The 21062-nt window shown below is 49.8% G+C and overlaps 2 protein-coding genes across 6 annotated transcripts in view; one reads left to right on the top strand and one right to left on the bottom strand.

Moving 5' to 3' along the window:
• The window catches only part of RBM44 (RNA binding motif protein 44), a 40369-nt gene extending 30932 nt beyond the window's left edge, over positions 1–9437 (top strand). The window contains exons 16-17 of the mRNA XM_054208245.1: positions 1357–1495; positions 9153–9437. Coding sequence (XP_054064220.1) covers positions 1357–1495; positions 9153–9408 — 395 coding nt within the window. The 3' untranslated portion in view covers positions 9409–9437. The remainder of the gene's footprint in view (positions 1–1356; positions 1496–9152) is intronic.
• Positions 9438–11198: 1761 nt separating this feature from the next.
• Positions 11199–21062, bottom strand: part of UBE2F (ubiquitin conjugating enzyme E2 F (putative)) — a 75956-nt gene continuing 66092 nt past the window's right edge. For 2 of the 5 annotated variants that reach the window (XM_054208036.1, XM_054208038.1), the window contains 2 exons: positions 19961–20019; positions 11199–13394 (listed from right to left, as the gene is read on the bottom strand). In XM_054208036.1, coding sequence (XP_054064011.1) covers positions 13304–13394; positions 19961–20019 — 150 coding nt within the window. In that variant the 3' untranslated portion in view covers positions 11199–13303. Of the gene's footprint in view, positions 13395–19258; positions 19306–19960; positions 20020–21062 lie in introns of all 5 variants that reach the window. The other 3 variants (XM_054208039.1, XM_054208037.1, XM_054208040.1) reach the window with 3 other exon arrangements.

Below are 21062 nucleotides of genomic sequence, written 5' to 3'. Positions count from 1 at the left end.
CCCCGAGCCTGCCCGGGCTGAGGTTTGCAGTCCAGCTCTCACGTAAAATTATTGCGCCTTCCCCTCTCCTCCTCCTCCTCGCTCCTCGCTTCGTGCTCGGCTTCAGCAATTCCAGACCTTCCTGTTTCCCAGCAGGGCTGGTCTCTGGCGGAGGCGGCGCTGTGCGGGTGCTGCAGGGTGAGCCCCTGCGCGGTATCCCTTGGGGAGAGCCTTTAGATGAGGATAAACTTGTGTTTATTGCTGCAGCGGTGAGGGTTTAACGCTCCTCAGCTCCCTCCCCTTGGCTGGATAATCGACGTTCCCTCATCTCCAGCCCAACCGAAGCGGCTGCCGCCGTGGGAGGCGGCGTGGGAGCGCTGGGGCCAGCCGCAAACCTCGCCCAAGGGCCCGGGTGGGAGGGCCCCAAATACCCCAGCAGGTCCCAAGTTCCCACCCGTTGCCATGGGATATGGTGCCTAAGCACTGCCAGGATTTGGGGGCTGCAGAGGGGCCGCTCAAGGAAGGCATCCCCCAGGCAGGAGCTGCCGGTGATGGCCCCTGGCTTCCAAATGCAGGCGGCTAAATAAGTAGCTACGTTCTGTTTTGTTAAAAAATCAGATAAAAACAAAAATAAAGCCCTACTCTTTGGCTCAGGGTTCCTCGTGTGGAGCAAAAAATAGAGCTGGTATGCGATGCCTGCCTGCAATGTGCTCCAGGAGCTGCAGAGGCATCGCTGGCACGTTGAGACGGAGGGGAAGGTATTATTTATAGCCAGGCTCAGCAAGTCATTCCTCCGAAGTCTGTCTTCTTGCCTGCTCCCTCTTCCCTTTGCAGCGTTACTGTCCTTTTCCCTTGCCATTCGCTACCAAACCTGCACTAATTGTGCACAGACTTGGAGGGACGTGAGCAGCATCTCTTCTTCCCCTGGTCCCAAACCAGAAGGCACCCTGTAGCGGGGACGAGAGGAATTAAATCAGTGCCGTGGGGTTCTTCCCCAACTTCCTTACTCTTTTTGTAAACCCAAAAAAACCTGGGGATTTAAAGCCCAAAGACGTGTGTCAAGTGATCAGCAGAGAATCAGTCTGTGTCCTTTCTTATTTATTACTTTTAACCTGCCATATTTTGAATAATTGATTTCTCTATCGCCAAGCGCTTGGGAGGGTAACGGAGGATGATGCTGCGGGGTCAGAGGGACTCAAAGCGGGAAATAAAACCCTGAGAAGGAGGTTTTGAAGAAGCTGGTTGCTTTGATGTCCAGCTTTGCTTTGACGGGTTCCCTTTGCGTGACGAGCTGCGGGGGGACCGCAGGGGGCTGTCGTCATGCCGCGACCCACCGCGGCAGAGCCTAACCCTGCTCGCCTCTGGCCTGTCTTCCAGCCCATCACTTCATCACGGCGACGGCGTGCCAGGAGGCGGACTACGGCTGGATGATCCGGCACTACTGCCTGAAGCAGTTCCAGCTCAGCATGGAGGGCATCGGGCAGCGGCTCTGGTGTGACTGGGACGAGACCGTGGGGTAAGTGAGGTCCCTCTGCTCCTCCTGGCATCCCGGGACCACCTGTATTTGGGGTCTTTCGTTTTGGGGTGTAAGGAGGTCAGCAGTGGGTTTTATTTCATGAGGGGGGAGACAAACATGGCATTTTACTTTGCTTTGCTGCTGATGCTGCCCTAGCTGTGTCCCTGCTGGGTCCAGCTGAAGGGCTTTCCCCATCCTGGTTGCTTGAGGAGTAGGCAGGAGGTGGGCTTGGAGGGGAGAGCAGTGGACGTTGTCTACCTGGACTTCAATGAAGCTTTTGGCACCATCTCCCATAAGATCTCACAGACAAGCTGATGAGGCGTGGGCTGGACGAGCAGACAATGTGGTGGGTTGAAAACTGCCTGAAGGGCCAGGCCCAGAGGGTGGTGGTCCCAGGGGGTGGTGGTCCTTGGACGAAGAGGCCAGCAACTAGTGGTGTACCCCCAGGGTCCACGCTGGGTCCAGTCCTGCTTAACCTCCTCGTTAATGGTCTGGGTGATGGGGCAGAGTGAACCCTCAGCACGTTTGCAGGTGACACCAAACTGGGAGGAGTGGGTGACAACACCAGAGGGCTGTGCTGCCATCCAAAGGAACCTCGGCAGACTGGAGAAATGGGCACATGGAAACCTCATGAAGTTCAACAAGGGGAAGTGCAAGGTCCTGTGCCTGAGGAGGAACAACCCCAGGCACCAGGACATGCTGGGGGCTGTCCAGATAGAAAGCAGCTCAGCAGAAAAGGCCCTGGGGGTCCTGGTGGACATCAAGTTGAACACGAGCTCAGCAACTGCTGTCAATGGACTTGCTCTGCAAGGATACGGCTTTGGGGTGGCCACCTCGCTCGACACCCCTGCTCCCTGGGTGTGCGTGGGACTCACCATCCCCTTTTAGGAGAAGAAGTGCCATTAGGAGATGTCCCAGCAGGAGCGGGCAGGCGGTGGCATGGGCTGGCTGCTCGTCCCTCTGGCTTTAGGGGGAAGGACTTGACTTCCACCAGGCGTGAGATAAAGAAATAGAAATACAACACCTGCCTAGAGCCTTGTCTCCTTGTCTCCCCTCCATATCTTCCCCTAAACTGGGGAATTTTGATGCTTAAAGCCAGTCTGGAACAAGAATGAGAAATACGTGAAGGTTTTGCCTCCGACAGCTCCCGTCCCATCAGCAGCATCGGGTTTGGAGCTGTGATTCCTCATACGCAGCATTTAGCGGAGAAATGCCCGTTAGCCCCATCGTTTACTGCTCAATTGAGAATGACACGCTGGGAACATCTGGATAAATGGATTGTCTCAGCAGAGTTTGTAATTGTGGTTTATTGGCCCTATTTATAGGCTGTAGATTCTCCTCCCGTCTTACCCTCAGAAGGATTACCCAAACTCTTGCATCGCTGGTACCGCTGCGTTCAGATGCAATGGCGGGGGGGTCTCTCTGGACCGGGAGTGTTTGCTGAGGTTGGGCTTGGACCATGTGAACAAGCACCAACTCTCTGGGAAGGTTTGTCCAACACCCTTGAGCCCCGCTGGCTTTCTTAGCTGTGCTTATTTGGGGAAAGCTGATGGTTTATGACACGTGAAATTGTCTACTGGGGGAACTTGGGTGAGCTGTTACACGCTTCGGGAATGGGATGCCAGGTGGTTTTTAATAAAAGTAATTTGGTCCAGGAGTTTGCCGTGAATGCTGTCTCCTGGGAAGGGAGAAGGAGAGCTCCAAGAGGTGTTTTTCCTTGGGTCGTCTGCTTGCATAGAGTCACAGAACGTGTTGGGTTGGAAGGGACCTCTACAGGCCATCGAGTCCAACCCCCCTGCAGTGAGCAGGGACATCTTCAACCAGATCAGGTTGCTCAGAGTCTTAAACATCTCCAGGGATGGGGCCTTCACCACCTCTCTGGGCAACCTGGGCCGGTGTCTCACCTGTTCCAGTGTCTCCTTCCCTCTCTTCCTCCCCAAAGGCCGAGCCATCTGGCGTGGCCTCAGACGCTCCTGTTGGAGCCCTGCCGGTGCCCGCTGGGTTTGCTGCCCACCGGCCCGCTCACGTGCTGCAGGCTGGGCTCTCCAGCCCCGTGGCAGGGTTGCCCCGTGGCTCCCTGGCCTGGGATCAGTTTATCCCACGCACCCTGGTGCTGAGTTTTCCGGCACTTGCATCCGCCCTGTTATTTAAAGCTGGAGCTGCACCGTGGTCTCCTGCTCCGTGGCCGAGCCACTGTGACCGGGAGCTCAGCTGTGCGTGACTAATTACCCTGAAGATCAACTTGGGCTATTTTGATTCCAGGGCCGGATTCAGCAGCGCGGTGGCTATTTTTGGGGCCGCGGAGGGCTGCTGGCAGAGCCGGGGCCGCTGGAGGAGGCGGCGGGTGGGGGGGGGGAATGGGCTGCTCACCCAGCAATGCATCAGCGGGAGCTGATGACTTGTCGATATTTTTCGTGCGAGGTTTTTGGCACGGCAGCAGGCCCTGGCCGGGGGATGGCTGGACCACAGGGGTTTTTGCACGGCGTTGGCACAGCGGGCAGCAGCGAGCAGGATGGGAGCCGGGGGGGGGGGGGGGGGGATGCTGAGCGATGCCACAGCTGCGGGTGTCACTCCAGCTGAGCCAGACACCTTCATCCCAAATATATCCGCCCTGTGACACCCTTTCCAAATCTCCCGGGGAAGGCTTTGCCATTGCTGCGGGCATCCTGCGGGGAAGGAGCTCAGCGGCAGCGTGTTTTGCCCGCCGGGCTGGGAGATGCGGCCGGGTCCAGCAGTCACAGAACGTGCTGATGCTGCTGGCTCCCGCAGCCCCTGGTACCCTGCCCCGCTGCTCCCCCGCTGCCGGGCTGCGCTCACGGCTGTGAATACGCTCACGGCGTGTCTTCAGGTTATTTATCTATTATCTTACAGCCAACAGATTGATGCATTATCTTATAATCTCGTTATCATCTACTTCGTTATCTCAGGTCGTCAGGTCCCTTCTGGCTACCCCTTTACCACGTCTCCAGGCTCACCCTGCAGCCTTGCAGAGGAAGAAATCATTTTTTTTTTCTTTTAATTTACGAAGCAAAAGGAAAGCCTTGTGGTATTATTTTATTTTTTTTCCCCCTTCTGAAGGAAGGGATTTGGGGAGGACAGGAGAAAAATCCTGATACTCGTGGCAAAAGGGAGAGCTGGTGATCCTGTGAACCCCAACCAGTGTCCATAGCGTAACACCGGCCGCACCGAGGCGAGGAATGACTTTCCAGTCTCAGTTGCAGTGGTGTTAAAAAAAAACAAACCCCAGAAGTATTGCTTAGGCTTTGCAGCGGTGTGAAGCGTTCAGATCCCGTCACACCATGACTCAGTCCTCGCTGGCTCCCACCGGCGGCCCAGCCCCATCCTCGTCCTGCCCGCGGGTGTTCGTCCCCACGTGGTCCCCGCGATGCTCGGCCTCCTCCTGCTGCAGCATCCTTGAAACCTAAGCCGTTCCCATGGCGACGAGGAAAACAGTTTTAATTGCCGTTCGTATGGGGTAGGGGAAAACAAAATAATATGTAAAACTAAGCAAAGCCGCACTTCTCAGGGCAGGCTGGCTGTCTCCCTGCCCGTGGTGGTGGGATGGCTTGGGAAAAGCCTTGTTCCCAGTGCTATCCTACACCAGCTCAACAATCACAATTTTTAATGTGGTGTTTTGGTTTTTTTTTTAATAGTTAAAGCTAGTCTTTTAAGGCATCTTTAAGGATTTCAAATTAAGATGCTGGTATTTAAGGCAAAACCAAGGGAGAGGAGGGGCGGGAGAAGAGGGAGGTGGAGTGGGTGCAGGCTGCTTTCCTGCTCCCCCCATGTCTCGTGGTCTCTGGGGACACGCTGACGGTCACGGGGAGCTAAGGACACCCTCCACGCTCGGCGCTGCTCCAGCCGCCGGCATGTCTCCATCCCTCTATCTCCAAGGGCAGGCGGCGAGCCCCCGAGAGCTGCCATTCCCAGGGGAGCCCTTGCTGGGCTGCGGGGGGGTTTTTGGCACTGGGAAAGATCGCAGCGAAGCCAAATCCCGGTTGGGAAAAGGGAGTGTGACTTGGGAACACTTCTCCTGGAAGCTGCCGAGCTCTCCCCAGGGCTGGGGGAAGCAGGACCAGCCCAAGTGCTCCCACCAGGGCTTTTTCTGCACATACAGAGGGGCAAGGAGAGAGGTCAAATACCTTCCCATGGGAGCAGAGGCACCTGACGGAAAGGCTCTGCAAAGCTGTGTGGGGACGTGCCACGGCATGGGTTGGTGGCCCAGTGGCTTCTCTACCTCCTTATTTACCCCAACCGACCTGAGCCATTGCAGAGCCTGTTGGAAGCCTGGCCAGGGGTCTGCCCTGTGGTGTCCCCCCACTCCTGGTGGAGGCCCCGTGCAGCTGTTTGCGGAGGGCAGCCAGCCCTGGTCTGCAGGGCAAGGGAGGAGAGGACGCAGGTGTTTTTCTGCACACACACACCCCCCCTCACCTTGGGTCTGATTCGGGGTCGGTGACATTCAGGTCTCTTAGGTCCCCCCCCCACCTCCCCCTGCAAAAAAAAAAAAAAAAAAAAAATCATCTGTGTGTATTGCCAGGCATTGCAGTCCCCAGACACCCCTGATGCCGCTGACTTGGGTTCCTGTCCTCACCATCATCTCCAGGTGGTCCTGGCTGCACCCCGGGGATCCCTGAACACCCGGCCCCTCTCCTCCCCCTGCTGAGGCAGCAGGTGACAGCCTGGGGCCGCGTTGGCAGGGCCGGTGGCATGCTGTGCCACTGTTTCTGCAGTCCTGTTGGTCACCAGTGGCACTTTTCGCTTCAGCTGCAGCCGCAGCAGCCGGGGCGGGGGGGGTCCCTCCCTGGGCTGTCGCCAGCCGCAGCGCCCCCGGCACAGCAGGGCACAGCCCATGGTCCTCCATAGCATTGGACGTGGCGGCGGCTGAGATACAGCGATGCCTTTCTCCTACTTGCAAGCGTATCATCTCTGGAGGCTTTGGTTTGGAGGGTCTGTGCGCCCTGTTCAGATAGAGGAACAAATGTGGGGAGGTGGAGGCTTGCCAGTGAGCTGTGGGGGTTGTCTGAAAGCCAAAAGCTTGACTCTACCTTCTCTCCAAAGGGAGTTTTCACTCTGCGGCTGAGGATTACACCTCTTTCTGCACACCAGAAACAGCACGAGCATCCCAGCAGCTCCCGCAGCTGGACTCGGCTTTGCCTGGCAGAGCGTGGCGGGGGGACATCCCCCCTCCTGGGTGGCAAAGGGAGGGCAGAGCAGTCACACCGGGCAGCAAAACAACCCACCATCATCATGGGCTGAGTTCCCTGGTGGGACCACACTGGCGCGGTGCTAACGTAATAATGTGGCTCTGCTTGTGGGGAGAAAGCGAGCGAGCCAGATGCTGCTTTGGAGCTGCGTTGGGATGAATGCTCACTGTGGCTGTGGCAGGGACGAGCACACTCAGCCCTGGGCTTCAACACTGCTGCTCCCCATTGGGATTCTGAGCCCTCCTGACAGGGTTTCGGAAGCAGCAGCCTGGTCCCAACGAGTCTGGTTTATTCATGTCCCAGCAAATGGATCCCTTTGGTAGCCCTCTACAGTGTACCTGCGATGAGGAGGGCCTCCACGCCACGTGTCTTGGTGCCTGTGAGGACAGATGATGGATGGAGTCTCGCAGGACCGTTCTCTGAGCACCGCGAGACGCGGCAGCTCAGGACCCCTGCGGTTGGCAGGGATGGACTCGGCCGGTGGTCGGCAGCTCTTGTCTATGGATGGCCAAGGGTCTTCCAATTTCTGGAAGAAATTAAAGTTGCCTACAGTTGAGAGTTCAGCTTTGCTGTTAGTTGGCTGGTCAGAAAACTCTCATGGTCAAGTTGTGCTTTGTGTAAGCAAAGGGCAGAAAATCATCTCTTGAGGAGCAGCCGGACGTGCTTTCCCTTGGCCAAGAGCTCAGCCGCTCTCATTGTCGCTTCCACACTTCTAGCTGTTGCTGAAAATGTTTTCTTTTCCCTCCAGGCCCCTCCTGCTCGCTCCCCATTGGGCTCTGGGGGGGTGCGGGGCCGGCAGGTGGCAGTGCCCGCGATCCATCCATAGAGCCCCATCCAGAGCAGGGTGGCTTTAACGAAGATGGGGGACGTGAAAATAACGGGGACGAGAGACTTAGGGTGTCTTAAGGCACAGCTCCAGACCCTCCATCAGGATGGCAGGACCTCCTTCCAGGCCTGGACAGATGATCGTAGCCCCACGGCCACCTCCTGGGCCCCCAACGCTGCTCGTGGGGTTCATGGTCTCCCCGGCTGGCGCGCACGGAGCCAGCCGAGCACTGAAACACAGGTGCTGCTGCAGTGCAAAGCGTAGTTACAATTTCTCCTTTCATTTGCTGGCACCATTTCGCTTTGGCGGCTCTTCACGTGTAAGCACGAAAGCGCCCTCTGAGCCGGGGAAGGGCAAAGCCAGCCGCCGTATGGCCCTTGGGGTTGAAAAACAGCTTTTGTTCGCGTCTCTGTTAAATCCTTCCCCCTGGTTCCTGATGATGCTTTAGCCCCTGAGGTCCGCCCAGGATGCTGAGGATCGGGAAATGGTAATTTTGCACAGCGGGATGCTGAGCAGAAGCTGCTTTTAGTAGCTCCAGGCGCCCCGTTAATTAAATCAACGGGCTCTGCAGGGCCTCCCTGCGGCTGCCCTGCGCCCAGGGGCGCAGCGAGGCACCCGCCGCCTGCCCAAAAACCCGGCTGACGAGATGCAGAGAGGCTGCGGCGAGTGGCTGGGAAGTGGCTTATAAAACATTTCGTCCCCAAGGTGGGTTTTTAATTGAATAGTCAGGTTTTGGTTAGCTCTGCTTCTGGAGGCTTAGCCGTGAGTAATTGGGTTGGGGAAAAAAAATTATATATATGCCTTTTTTTTTTTTTTTCATAGGCAATTTTAAAGCAGGTAGGATTTGAAACCCATGGTAAAACCTGTCCTTCCAGAGGGTGGGTGGTTGGAGCAGCACGGACAGGGGCTGTCCTCTCCCTGCAGTGCCTCTTGCTCAGGGCTGCTCCAGCTTTTCCAGATATTTGTGGGGGAAAAAAAAAGAAAAAACCAAACCTCAAAAAATGGACTTGCTGGCCAGTGGGAGATGGGATGGGTTGTGGTCCTGCGGCCGGCAAAGCGTGGCACTGCAAATTGCAGAGAGACGAGCTTCAAAGGCACGCTGTTGGTTCAAAAATAAAAACCTTACTTTTTAGGCAAATAAAAGAATTGTTAGTAGATTCAACGTACTCATTTCTGTCCCCTTTTGGCTGATGGATGGTGCCCCGAAGGCTGGCAGCCAGGCGAGCTCCGGGTGGGATTCCTGAAGGTCTTCGATAAAAGTGCCTGAGGGTTATTTGGGTCCGATGGATATTTTCTAATAGCACTGGTTGGGCCACGAAATCCTGCAAAAATTAACATAAACAAAACAAACCCACCCTCGCTGCTAGTCATTTCCTTCTGTAAATGAAAAAGCCTTGTGCGTTTGGCTGTGGGTGAGCACTTAAAGTGCCAAAACCTGATGGGAACTAAAAAAAAACAAAACAAAACAAAACCATATATTTTTATACCTACATCCCTACCGCCTCTAAAAAAATTCCTAAAAAAATTCAAATAACTCAGATAACACTCTCAAAGACAATCTCAAATAACATACGCGCAGGTCTGTAATAGAAAGTGTGTAACGGTGGTGCCTTTGTCTGCGTTGCAGCACCTACGGGGAGCTGACGAACTGCACGGCGCTCATCGCCGAGAGGCTCGACTGCTACTGGCCCAACCGGCTGGTGGACGAGTTCTTCGTGGCCGTGCACAAGCAGTACTTCAGGAACTGCTCCCCCTCCGGCCGGGCGTTGCACGACCCCCCCAACGGTGTCCTCTGCCCCTTCATCCTCCTGCCCGTCCTCGTCACCCTGCTGATGACCGCGCTGGTGGTGTGGCGGAGCAAACGCAGCGAGGGCATCGTGTAGGGACACCCTGCCGCCCGCACAGGGGAGGGACAGGATGGGGGGGGGGATCCCCACCCCAAAAGCATCCGTTTTTTTTTGGGAAGACCCTGGCAGAAAAGCATCCCGGGGTGGGGACCAGGTCTGGGAGGCAGAGACAGTAACGCCACCGCTCCTCCCTTGCCGGTACCCTCCACACAGCGCACGTGCTGCTCGCACGGCGGTTTCCAAATAAATCCATCATTTAAGCTTTGGTCGTTTGGGATTCGGGATGCCGGTGACCGGCGAGGCTGCCCCGGTGGTGGGGAGTCCTCCTGGGGTACTGGGGAGCACGGCTCGCCTCGGGCGTCAGCGCTGCTGCCATCTTCCCCACCTGCTTCCCTCCTGGTGCCCCACGGCATCGCGTTTTGCCAAAAGAGGGAAACTTTTAGAAAATAAGAAAGAAAGGGGGTGGGGGGTTGAAATCCTGCACATCGTCGTCGGGAGGTGACGGCAGGGGTAACCGCGAGGCCAGCAGGTCTGGGTGCAACCCTGGGCCATGGAACCATCACGGCTTTCTCTTTTTGTCCTTCAGGTTTTTTTCTGCACCAGGAAAGTCATCTCCTCTCCCGGCCCCCAGTGAAAGGCCGAGGCCGACACGGGGTGGGTTTTGCCCGGGGGGTGGGGGGCAGTGTGAGAAAATCGGCAGTGGGAGCTGGTGGCACTGGTGGTGGCACCAGTGGTGGCCTTGGTGGTGCTCTGGGCAACAGGAATAAGGTGCATTTCCTACCTAAATAAATACATAAATAAACCAAGTGCCTGTCTCAGCCCCCTCCATGAACGCTGGGGTCCGGGTGGGTCGAGGGGACACCCCAGATACCCTCCTCACTGACCCAAAGGAGCCTCCGTGGTCCCGGAGACCCCTCAACAGCGCTGACCCCTGCCCCACGGGTGTCACTGGGGGTGGGAGGGCTGAGGGGGTCTGCCCCTCTGACGCAGCGGGGGCTGTGGGGGGGCTCCCTGTGTGGGCAGGCCGGGGGTCCTCCCCTTTGGCAAGGCGCAGGAGTGGGGTCAGCTCCGCTGGCGGGAGGCTGGGCAGCATCTGGGGTGGTGAGGGGACCCCCAACCCTGGTCTCCACCATCCCCAACGGCTCCAGACCACTCCAGCCCTCCTTCAGTGTCTTGCTCCCCTTGGGAGACCCAGCCGCTGTTCCCCCCGGCCCTTACGTTTTCCAAAAACCCCGAAATTGCACATGCCAGGCAGCAGGACATCCAACCACACGCCTGGCCCACCCCAGGCTGCCAGGTCCCAACTCCTGTTCCTCTGCGGCATTTTATTCCTTTTTCATTTGGTATTTGGGACGTTTTTTCAGGGGTAGCTGAACAATTAAGGAAAAAAAAAAAATCAGCATTATTTGATGGGGAGCACCCAGCGCTCCGGCGACTAGGGTCCCTGCAGCCAGGAAGAAGTGAAGAGCCTTTCTGGAAGACAGCTACCTGCCTAGGATAAAAATAAATTAAACAAACAAACAAACACACAAACCAACAAAAGACCAACCAACCACAAGAAAAAAGCAGGAGGTTCTTCCAAAAGCTGCACGGGAGTTACAGAAGCTGATTCCTGCACAAGTGCTATCTGCTGATGAGCCTCTATCCCCTGACCAGCCGCAAGGGACGGTGACAGTTTGGGGACAGATAGGACAGTTTGCCTTCAGCCGTGGCAGGGCTCCATGAGAGTGCAGGCGAGGAGCTCCCCAGGAGATTTCTGCAGTATTTTGGGCCCCCTGTGGCACCCCAGCTTAGTGGAAATTGAGAGTGTCTGGAAAGAGTACGGATTAGTTGTATCTATACATGTATTTATCTAAATATATATATATATAAGCCACATAAAAAATAAATAACAAAATTAATATCTTTTTAAAAATCTCCCAGCTTGTGTTCAGGAAAAAAGAATTCAGTTTATTTTTCTGACTCTGAGCTAATGGCTCTTCCAGGATGAGGTACAACGTTTTTCCTCCGTGAGTTCTGGATGGGAAGAAACTGATGCTTAAGCCCTCTGGTAGTTAATAGCATCCCAGCTCGAATGTTCTGCTCATCTCCTCTAGGTAGGCAAAAACATGGCAAAGGGATTATACAGCACCTTGAAAATAACAGAATCCTCCTGATTCAACAGACAAAAACAGGACATATTTTCCAGCCTTTCTATTTTTGTGAGTGCTTTATTCCTTACCTTCCCTGACATTACTGTTTTGGCAGCAAACATCCCTCCCCGCAGTTGCCTGCTTAAAATAATACGCTGATCCATGTTTCATTTCAAATACAGACAGAGGCAATATTATCCAAAGATGAAGCTCGGGATAAGGCTCTCTTCCTGCATGCCGATCCCTGCATTTCACTTCCCTGCTTTCCCAGACCTCCAGTAACGCGTACAGGAGCCTGTGAAGCTGTAAGGGAAAAGGCAGAGGGAAAACTTAAAAAGCAAGGCTGCACCGTGCTTAAAATTTACAACCCAGCTCTGCCCATGCTAATGATGGAGGCGATTTTGGTTTCCTTCAGTGTCCGCGGAGGAAAGAATGAAGCGTAATCATTCAGGGAGATAAAAAACCAAGTCAACGCCCGAGCGTTACACACACACTTGCTCCATATGAAACCACACGAACATTTATTTCTATGGTTTATCTATTTATAAAAGCTTGAATCTTTTCCATCCCACCTCCTCTGCGTGATCCCAGGAGCGAAAGGCGTTTGGGTCTCTGAGGCGATGCCGATGCCCCCCAGCGCGGCCGGGGTCGGTGGGTGAGCAGCGGGGAGCTCCGGCACACGGGCGGCAGTAGACTTCTCACGGCATTTACTCTGGAGTGGTTCCTGAGGTACACGCTACTCTCTGCTTGCACATACTGTGTGTTTGATATACAGCTACTTACAGAAAAGGCAATTATAGCATCATATCCTTTCAAATTACCAAAAAGCCAGGCGTGCACGAGTGTTTAGAAAGAGGGGGTGCAGTGCATTATTATTCTCAGCTGCGTTATTAGTCATTCGCTTTCAGTGCAGGATTTTGAAGAATGCAATTAGGTGTTCTCCAGGTAACGGTGCTTGAATTTACTTTCATCAGATCAAACAGCATCCGATGCTCCCTTGCCACATCCACATCGCAAAGCCAAAGGCAGATTTCTTAAAAAAAAAATCTCCCTTTCATTAAATTTTCACAGAAATATATAATATATATAATATATATATATATAATTTTACTAATACTACACATTTAATTAAGTTACGGATTAGCCTATATTTCTTTTAACTACTTCACACAATGAATAGGAACGAAAAAATACTGTAGCCCAAACTGGAGCTGAAAATAACAATGTAAAAATTCCAAACGTGTGACAAGAACGTACTTACATTAAATATCGTCAAGAATTTCAATATCAGAAGTAGTTTCATTTAGCACTTGCATTCTGGCAAGCTCTAAGCCTTAGCTGAATGACTCTTGGAAAAGGCTCGTATTGTTTCTGCTCATCAAAGGCAACAGTATTGTGATTTGGTTCACAGGAGACCATTTTATTGCCAACTCGAAGTGTTCCAAAAAACACGCCACCTTTTCTGGTTGTTTTTGTCTTTTTTTTCTTCATTCCCCCTCCAAACTAAGCAAGAGTTTAAAAAAAGTGTAATTACAATTTCAATAGTGATTTTCTTTTAACTTCTCAAGCATATCTCATCAACAGGATATACAGTACAGTTCAGAAGAGTAAACATTTTTAAAAGTAAGCAAACAACTTTTTCAACCAACATACACAATTTCTTGCTGTATTTATGCTGAACTCTCCTTTTGACATGGACAAGTTATGAAGTTAGTTTTCTTCTTCAGTACAACATGGACACGGGACTAGTACAATCCGGGCTGGTTTTGTTGTTGTTGTTGTTGAAGTTAAGGACAACTCTAGTATGGAAGCCATGGTTCTGCCATCCATCTCCCTTCATCATCTCGCATAGCGCTTAATGTAATCTTCAACTTTATTCCGAAAGTCCTCCTAGAGGAAAGCACAGTCAGAATTACCCCAAGCACGTCAGAGAGGGACTCGTGCAGGACTACGGTACTGGTGGATTCCCAAATCAGCAGCAGGAGAGTAAAATTTCCATCAAGTGAAAGGCCTGCTGCTCTCCCCGAGACCCAGTACACATTTCCGACGTGGCGTATGAGAACTGAGGTGACCGCTCAAGTCCTTGTAAGCAGATATCTGCGCTCACTGGGTATCTCCTCTGGGGACTGACCTGAACAAAGAGTTTGCCATTGCTAGCTATCAACGTAGGGGCCAACAGAACGTGTCTGACAGGTCATCAGTGCCGGGAGGCCAGGCCCCAGCCAGTGGCATGTGCCGAACGGCACAGATCTGGCCGTGGTTTTAGAGAGGTCAAGAAAGCTGAACTTTCCAGATAAAAGAGGCAAGGCTACGGCAGGAACTGGTATGAATGCTGTGCACCCTCTGGCAGCTCTTTCCCAAATACTCATTCCGGCCTCCCCCTGCTAACTGCATGATATCACAGCTAGCACATCATTAAGCTAAATGAATCACTGCTTTTTTGCATCATTTATTACAACCTAGAGAATTAAAAATTCATCATCCAAGTCACTTGTTTGTTAAAGTGGTTCAGAGGGAACACGCTTATACCTATAGCCTGCCACGGATAACCTACGGGACTATTACTGTATGACCTCTGTATCTATGGAAAAGCACACATTTCTGACAGTTTATCTTTACAAAGCATGGAGACGCTAGCGAAATTCTGACAAACTTTCCTCATTTGATCCTTGTCCAAGCCAGGATGTCACACAGATGCTGGAGAGCAGCCCTGCAACAACTCACTGCTAACAGAAACCAACTCTTTAGAGCTGCAGAAATCCCTTTCCTCCTTAGAGACGGGCTGCCTGCAATTTAGGAGAAAGGAGCAGCTATTTTGATACAACATGGCACCCGTTAAGGGCAATATTCTGTGTAGTGACTTCTAACTCTGCTGCAAACACACCCATTTCCATGCTCGCACAACACTTTAAGAGTGCCAAGAAACTAGCACTACAGAGCTAATGCCATCAGAAAGATTTCAGATACATTTCAGATACCAGGCAACTTCAATCCTCTGACGACAGTTTCGGTAGCCGAGTATCACGTTAAAGTGTTTTTGAGTAACTACTTATAAACAACATGTCCATTAGAGTTGTTCCCAGATCTCTGGCTGCCTTGGGCAAGAAGAATCTTAGAGATCCTCGAGCCTGTTAAAATATCACCTTTTGAATTTGTTTTCAGCTCTCATACGTTGTGGACTACCTCAATGCGAACTAAAATAATTACTCACAATAGCAAACAACACTGGAAACCTCTCGCTGGTTATGGTGGATGTTCCCAGTATTATGGATTGATCACTCACAGCAGCAGCACTCACTGTCAGCACTCACAACATCCGAGCACGTTGGCCACACCACCGCATCTGATACATGAAGCCTCTTGGACTTTCCTACTCTTGTGATTCTCCGAGAGACGGGTCACTAAAAGAAATTTGGCCAAGAAATACCACTGGCCATGCAATAGGGCCATCTGCATCTTTGCTGTATCACAATATCTACGAGCAGTGAGGTACAGGCAGCTCAGAGCATCCTCCGCTTTTTCCTCAGTACCTTTACAAAGTTTTCAAATGGGAAGACAGGCTTTTGGCACTGCCTTCACTGAAGCAGGACCTCAGGGGAGAAGGAACACTCCAGAAATCCACGCCATCACTTAGGCTGACTCGCCAAATGAAGGAAGTGACAGCATTGGAAGAATATATTAACACGGTACTCGCCGCATGTGAACCTGGGTGCTGAACAGGAGGTTCTCATCCCATAGCTGTAATATTCCATCTTCACATGCCATATGGCTTAACAGTGCCTGATTAACAGGGGGCACTTCACTATGCGCACATCTGCTTACGTGCAGTACTGAATAATCAGAAGTAAAAAAATTAATCAGAGCAGCACATATTCTGCATTATAAAGAGGCGCATACAAAATCCTGCGAGGAACGCCACGGGGAAGAAGGACTCGTTTCACAGGGACTGGAGCTGGAGATGTGTTGTTCGCCTGGGACATGGACGCTGTGTGTGCAAGCACCCATCGCCACACAGTACGTACCTGCCCCAATACTCTCAGTGACACAAAGCTGGGCATTTTACCTTCTCTTAACTTCCCTTCAAGGACAGATCCTACGTAGGGAGTACCAGAAAGATAGCTTTGCCCTGAGCCGCGGGGACGAGAGAGGGAGAGAAGAGCAGGATGTAAGGAGCACTGCGGGAAGCAATTGCTGCATGAGTAACAGCTGGCCAAATCACCGCTTCATTTGGTGAAAATCGTATATGGGGACAATCAATCGAAGGGAAATTCAAAATTCATCAGTGGATGAAGAGTACAGAATATATGAGCCGCAACATATTTCATAATATTGCTAGCTGAAAATTGGGTTACAGTTTATAAAGTTAAAACATACACCCCATCGAACTTCTGAGTGTAGTTTTGCACTTAAATAAAGAAGTTTTGTTTATACGAAGACATTTAACTAATAATCTTTAAGCAGATAAATATATATACTTTAGTAAGAACTCTGGCCAAAGACAAATTTCAAATAACTTATGATTTCATAATTTTCATTTGTACTGTATGTTCTTACCAGACGGAATGATACGTGCAAAGATTCGCATTAAGAAAATATTAAAAAGAATATCCTTATCTCCTTAGCTTTAGATAAAACATACCGACTAGATGTAATATTAGGAAAATTCGCTTAAGCCTCAACTGCTGCTTGTCTTAAAAACAAGCCGCATTGAAATGAGATTAAAAATATAAGTCAGACTAAAAAAAGTTGTTACAAGACATTTTACAGTGAAGGCATAAACAACCTCAGTACCTGGCCAGAGTGGTAATTTATCCCAAATTATGTATCTTTGAGGAGCACTTCGGAGAGGCTATAGAGACAATTACAGAAATCAAAGGAAAACAGCAAGCCCAAAACACCAGAAGAGAATTATAGCCTACAATTCGTAAAAGCATAATGAAGCATGCACTCAAGAACTAGGTACCCTTCTGAAAATGGAGGTTTGACCTGATTTGGCACCTCTATGAGAGGAGCCTTTATTTTTTCAACAATTTATACTGCAGTGAGTTGTAGTGATTAACTGCTTGTTCATTATTAAGCTTTTAATTTGGAAAAAAAAAAACAAAAACCAGAAAAAGATCTGCTCAGTTATCCAAAGCAAACACAATACTTCTCTTTAAACACCGTGACAGCTACCAGGGAAGTTTGGAAAAGTTGTAATGGAAACTTTATCTCAGGAATTTATTTTCTTTTTAATTATTTAGAACAAATATATACATAAGAACTACAAAATTAAAAATAAAAAAAAAAAGAAAACAAAGCAGATTTAGTTCATTATCCTTAACATACCCACTACTGGGACCACTTCACACACTGCAGCAGTATTTGGCAAAATTTTTCTTCTTCCTACTCAACAATACTGACTGCGGTTTCTGCCCTCGAGTATGTCAGAGACCAGAGACTGTTGCCCCCTCTCTGGGGGCTGTGTTCACAAGGGGGAAGGCCGGTCCCTGCAGGAAAATGCGCAGTGTACCTCATCTGTCCCTCGATCGCGACTGCAACAACGCAGACACTGCAACAAACTCTGACTCACCTTCACATTAGTTAGATTTACAATTCTGTAAAATTCAAATAGACACGAAAGATCACAAAAATACTCAATTGCTCCTGCCCTTCACTCCTTTGTGTTAAACAATGAATAATAATAATAATAAAAAGGCACTATTTTAACAGAACAGTATTTTAATCGGAAGTTTATCACCAAGGTTAAATTCTAAACAATTTCTGCTGGGACCTTACTTGTGGTTTTACTGCAAGTATTTAGTAAAGGGCTGTTCGGAGCACCAGCAGCCAAGCAACAATCAGATGACATTACCCAGCTCCAGCCAAAGATTTAGGAGGATGATATAATAACCAGGTAGACTTACCCATTAGTCCTATGAATTATATTTAAAGTGACCTTTTCTTTCTTTTCCATCTTGCAGGAAATAATGAGTATTCACGCCCATCAACCCCCACACACCCACTCCCATTTAAACTGGAGCTGAATGAACCCTTTGACTAATACAAAAATCTCAAGTATGAGGTGTTTTTCCAATTCATGTTCCTACCTCGCTATCATTTCCCTGTCATTGTTTTATTTAGCTCAGCCTCTACATCATTTGAAAAATTCGCCAAGCTCTGTAATTAAATTTTAGTTCCATGAAGAAAGAGGAGGGTAGGGGGAGAAAACCTATACATAGGTACCTCCCGCAGGCTCCCGTGCCCAGCAGGTGCAGTTGAAACTGCATCGATTTTCACAGCCCGTGTTCTCCACTTCAGATTTTAAACACCTTTGCTAGATAGACATCAAGCAATTCTGATTTTGCAAAATGATGAGAAAATGCTTTATAGTACGTCTCTTTGTTAGCTGAGTCCTAAGGGGAAAAAATGGTGCAATTCTTACTGGGGGGACGGGACCAAAAAACCACTGCTCTGTTTTTACCATGACTATTGGGAAAAAAGCAGCATTGTGGGGAAGAAGAGAAACACTAAGTGTTGGACCTTTTTTCAAAACTATCTGTGCATATAGGTAGGTTACACAATTGACGTGAAAGTAGTGACCTGCCTGCCAGGACACGGCTCCGGGGACAAGTCGAAGATGTGTTGCGAAGACAGAGTGAAGCATTAGCACGCTGAACTGAAGCAGCACATCCATTTGTTCGAGATGCTCAGACCTTAAATTGTAACCATTTCCCTCATGCTTCCACAAGCTTTCTGTTGTTTGCCAGTGAAGCACGGATAAAGGGAAAAAAAAACCCTCTCTGAAGTTATTGGAAGAAAAAAGGGCTATGCATTAGGAGGCGGGGTGAGAAAGCTGTCAGGGTAGCCAGGGATAACTACGTCTAAATCCCATTTGTGCAAAGGCAAGGGAACCAAGCCAGCTGAAGAGGGCAAAGCAGCTTCCCAAAGAAAATCATTCCCCAGATAAAATGCGATGCCAAATCTCTTGCCGAATCTGCCCTTTGGCTTACAGAGCAGCTTGGTTGGAGGCAGATGGTAGAGACTTTTGAGTCCTCTTGTCATGCAGCCGCAGCGGCCAACAACTCGGGTTTTGCCCTGACTGTGACCATTTTTCTTATGACCATTTATTATTTCACCCAGGCTGCTGAAAAACAAGTAAACCTGGGAGATAAAACCAGGGAGCACAGAGATTGCTCAGTCACTCAATGCCTGATGTCAGGCACTTGTCTCCCCGCTCCTCCACGCCGCTAGGGTCAGCCTGAGGATGGCACCAAACGCACTGGCCATCTTGTCGATATAGTTGTTGGAAAGGGTTACAGAGAGAGCCCTTCAAGAAAATTAACTGAATCATCCCAATTACACTGATGTTAACCTCCCCTGTGCTACAAACACACTTCCACCCATGAGGATGCCACTCGTTCCCAAGAGAGGATATGTCCTTGGGATCCGGGATCTTAATGGATAAATTACAAGTACAGAGGAAATGGGAGCTGCCTGGGTCTGGCGAGAGGGTTTTTGCAAGTCAGTCTACTCAAGTCAAATGATGTTCAAATAAACCTGGTCGGGCAGGTGAGGCATGTGGGAACTCAGCTGAAAGAGGTCAGACTCCTTGCTTGCACTCAACAACCCTCCCGTATGTTTCCATTTTAAAGCCATGCATTTTTCTAAAGAACACAAAGCAAAAGCTTTCCTTTTAAGCCATTCTACTTGCCTAAAGCACGTAAAACAAAAGCTTTAAAACATCTGCATTTCTTCCACATTTCTAGCATTACCTCAGCAAGTCAAACCATCTGCAACAGCTTAACCAACTCTGCTGAACCTGAAATAATAATCCATAATCAAAGTATTATGAAAGATGAATATGGTTTCTATAAATACTTTTAGCATTAGAAAAGTAACGTTTTTCCTATTTACATCTGTTAGCACGATTAGCAGCTGTGCTGTTGCTCATTTGCACGTGCTGTTTAATGTGCTTTATGCTCACTGGGAAAAGGCTTCAAGGGCTGAAACAAGGACACAGACCATGAAATGGGGAGGCAATCCAAGAAAAACCCCAGGGCAGTTCTCTAAATGCAAGTATACTGCAGAAAAACAAAATATGTATTCTATTGTGGCTGCCACAATTTCAGTGGGAACACCACCAAACAGGGTTGTTGGGTGTGCAGAGGAAGTGAAGGATTTACTGCAATAAATACGGAGATAAATAAATGCAATGACTCACAGGGCAAATTCTTATGAAAAGATGCATTTGGACTGGGCTGGCACTGTTGTTCTTAATAAGACAGTTAAGCTGTAATCAAAGAGTAATAAAAACGCCACAACAAAAACTAAACAGCTTCCAAAAAACCACATCAAGTTTGAAATCCTTTTAGGGCTAAATTCTTTTCCAGTGTGGTAAAAGCTTGAAAAGCTAAGGTTAGCCTCTAATGCAACAGACCAAGTTCTTCCCTCAAGAAGCTCCTTCTGCCGCTTACCGACTCATAAACTGTAAAGCGGCGTCCACAGGCACTCGTACCACCTGGAGACCCATGGTCTGAAACAAACAGTTTGAAGAGAATTTCAGCACAAGGAAGATGCTGGGGCTCTAGCTCTTATTTCTTCCCTAACCCTCCAAAATCGAGAGATCTGGAAGGCTAGGGAAGGCAAAGGCAATGACGCACATGCTGACTGTCGGCTATTGCCCTGCTGACAATTCAGGTGTCACAGCGATGTGCGCACATCCCCATCATCGGCATGCAATTGAATTGCTGTGTGCAGCCGTGACGTCTAAGCGGTGGCAGCCGACGTCAGGAAAGCCAGGCTGCAAGTTCTGCATCAGTTACGAGTACTGTGGAATTCACTACAAATACAGGGGAAAAAGTTTTCTTACACAGAGATGACAGTTTTTTCTGGCCAAAGGTGAATATATACTTCAATTCCGCAAATGCACTTTATGGGTGCATTTAATGAGAACAATTCTTCAATGTTTTGTAACCCCTTTTAGAAGAAATCATGAAATAGATACTCAATGCGGTATCCAGGAATAAATGTGAGTTTCTTATTTTACTTGAAGAAGGTTAAAAAAAACGCCTCACGCTTTCATCATGTCACAGTTTTGTACTGTTAGAAATAAAAAAGCAGTGTTCTTGAAAATGTTCAGAACCAGCTACTTCCTATTAGCAAGAGAGATTTCAGGACGTCAAGGGCTGGTGCAGGGCCATCAATTTAAACAAGGGAATGAGGTTAAGTGGAAAACCTCCTACTAGCCAACGGACAAGACAGATCCCAGTCCAACAGAAGCTCAAACACGAGCAAGTAAAACAGCACAGCAAGGATAAGACTATGCTAATTTAAGCAACGCATTGACTCAAATATTCTACAGTGCAAACAACCTAACAAACGAGGGCCTGACACAGCCAGCCTGAAGGAAACATCATGAGAGCAAGATCTGGGCAGGCCTCCCCGTGTAAGCTCTAACACTATCCCTGTCTTAACAAGTACTAAACAGCCTTTCTGTTGCCTACCCTTCCTTGAAGCTGCATCAACTTGACGAAGTCCAGCACAGTACAAGTGGAACATGAAAACATATTAATTTGC

This window comes from Rissa tridactyla, chromosome 7 (assembly GCF_028500815.1).
Source record: "Rissa tridactyla isolate bRisTri1 chromosome 7, bRisTri1.patW.cur.20221130, whole genome shotgun sequence".
NCBI classification, from domain to species: Eukaryota; Metazoa; Chordata; class Aves; order Charadriiformes; family Laridae; genus Rissa; species Rissa tridactyla.
This window is presented reverse-complemented; position numbering and strand designations above follow the sequence as displayed.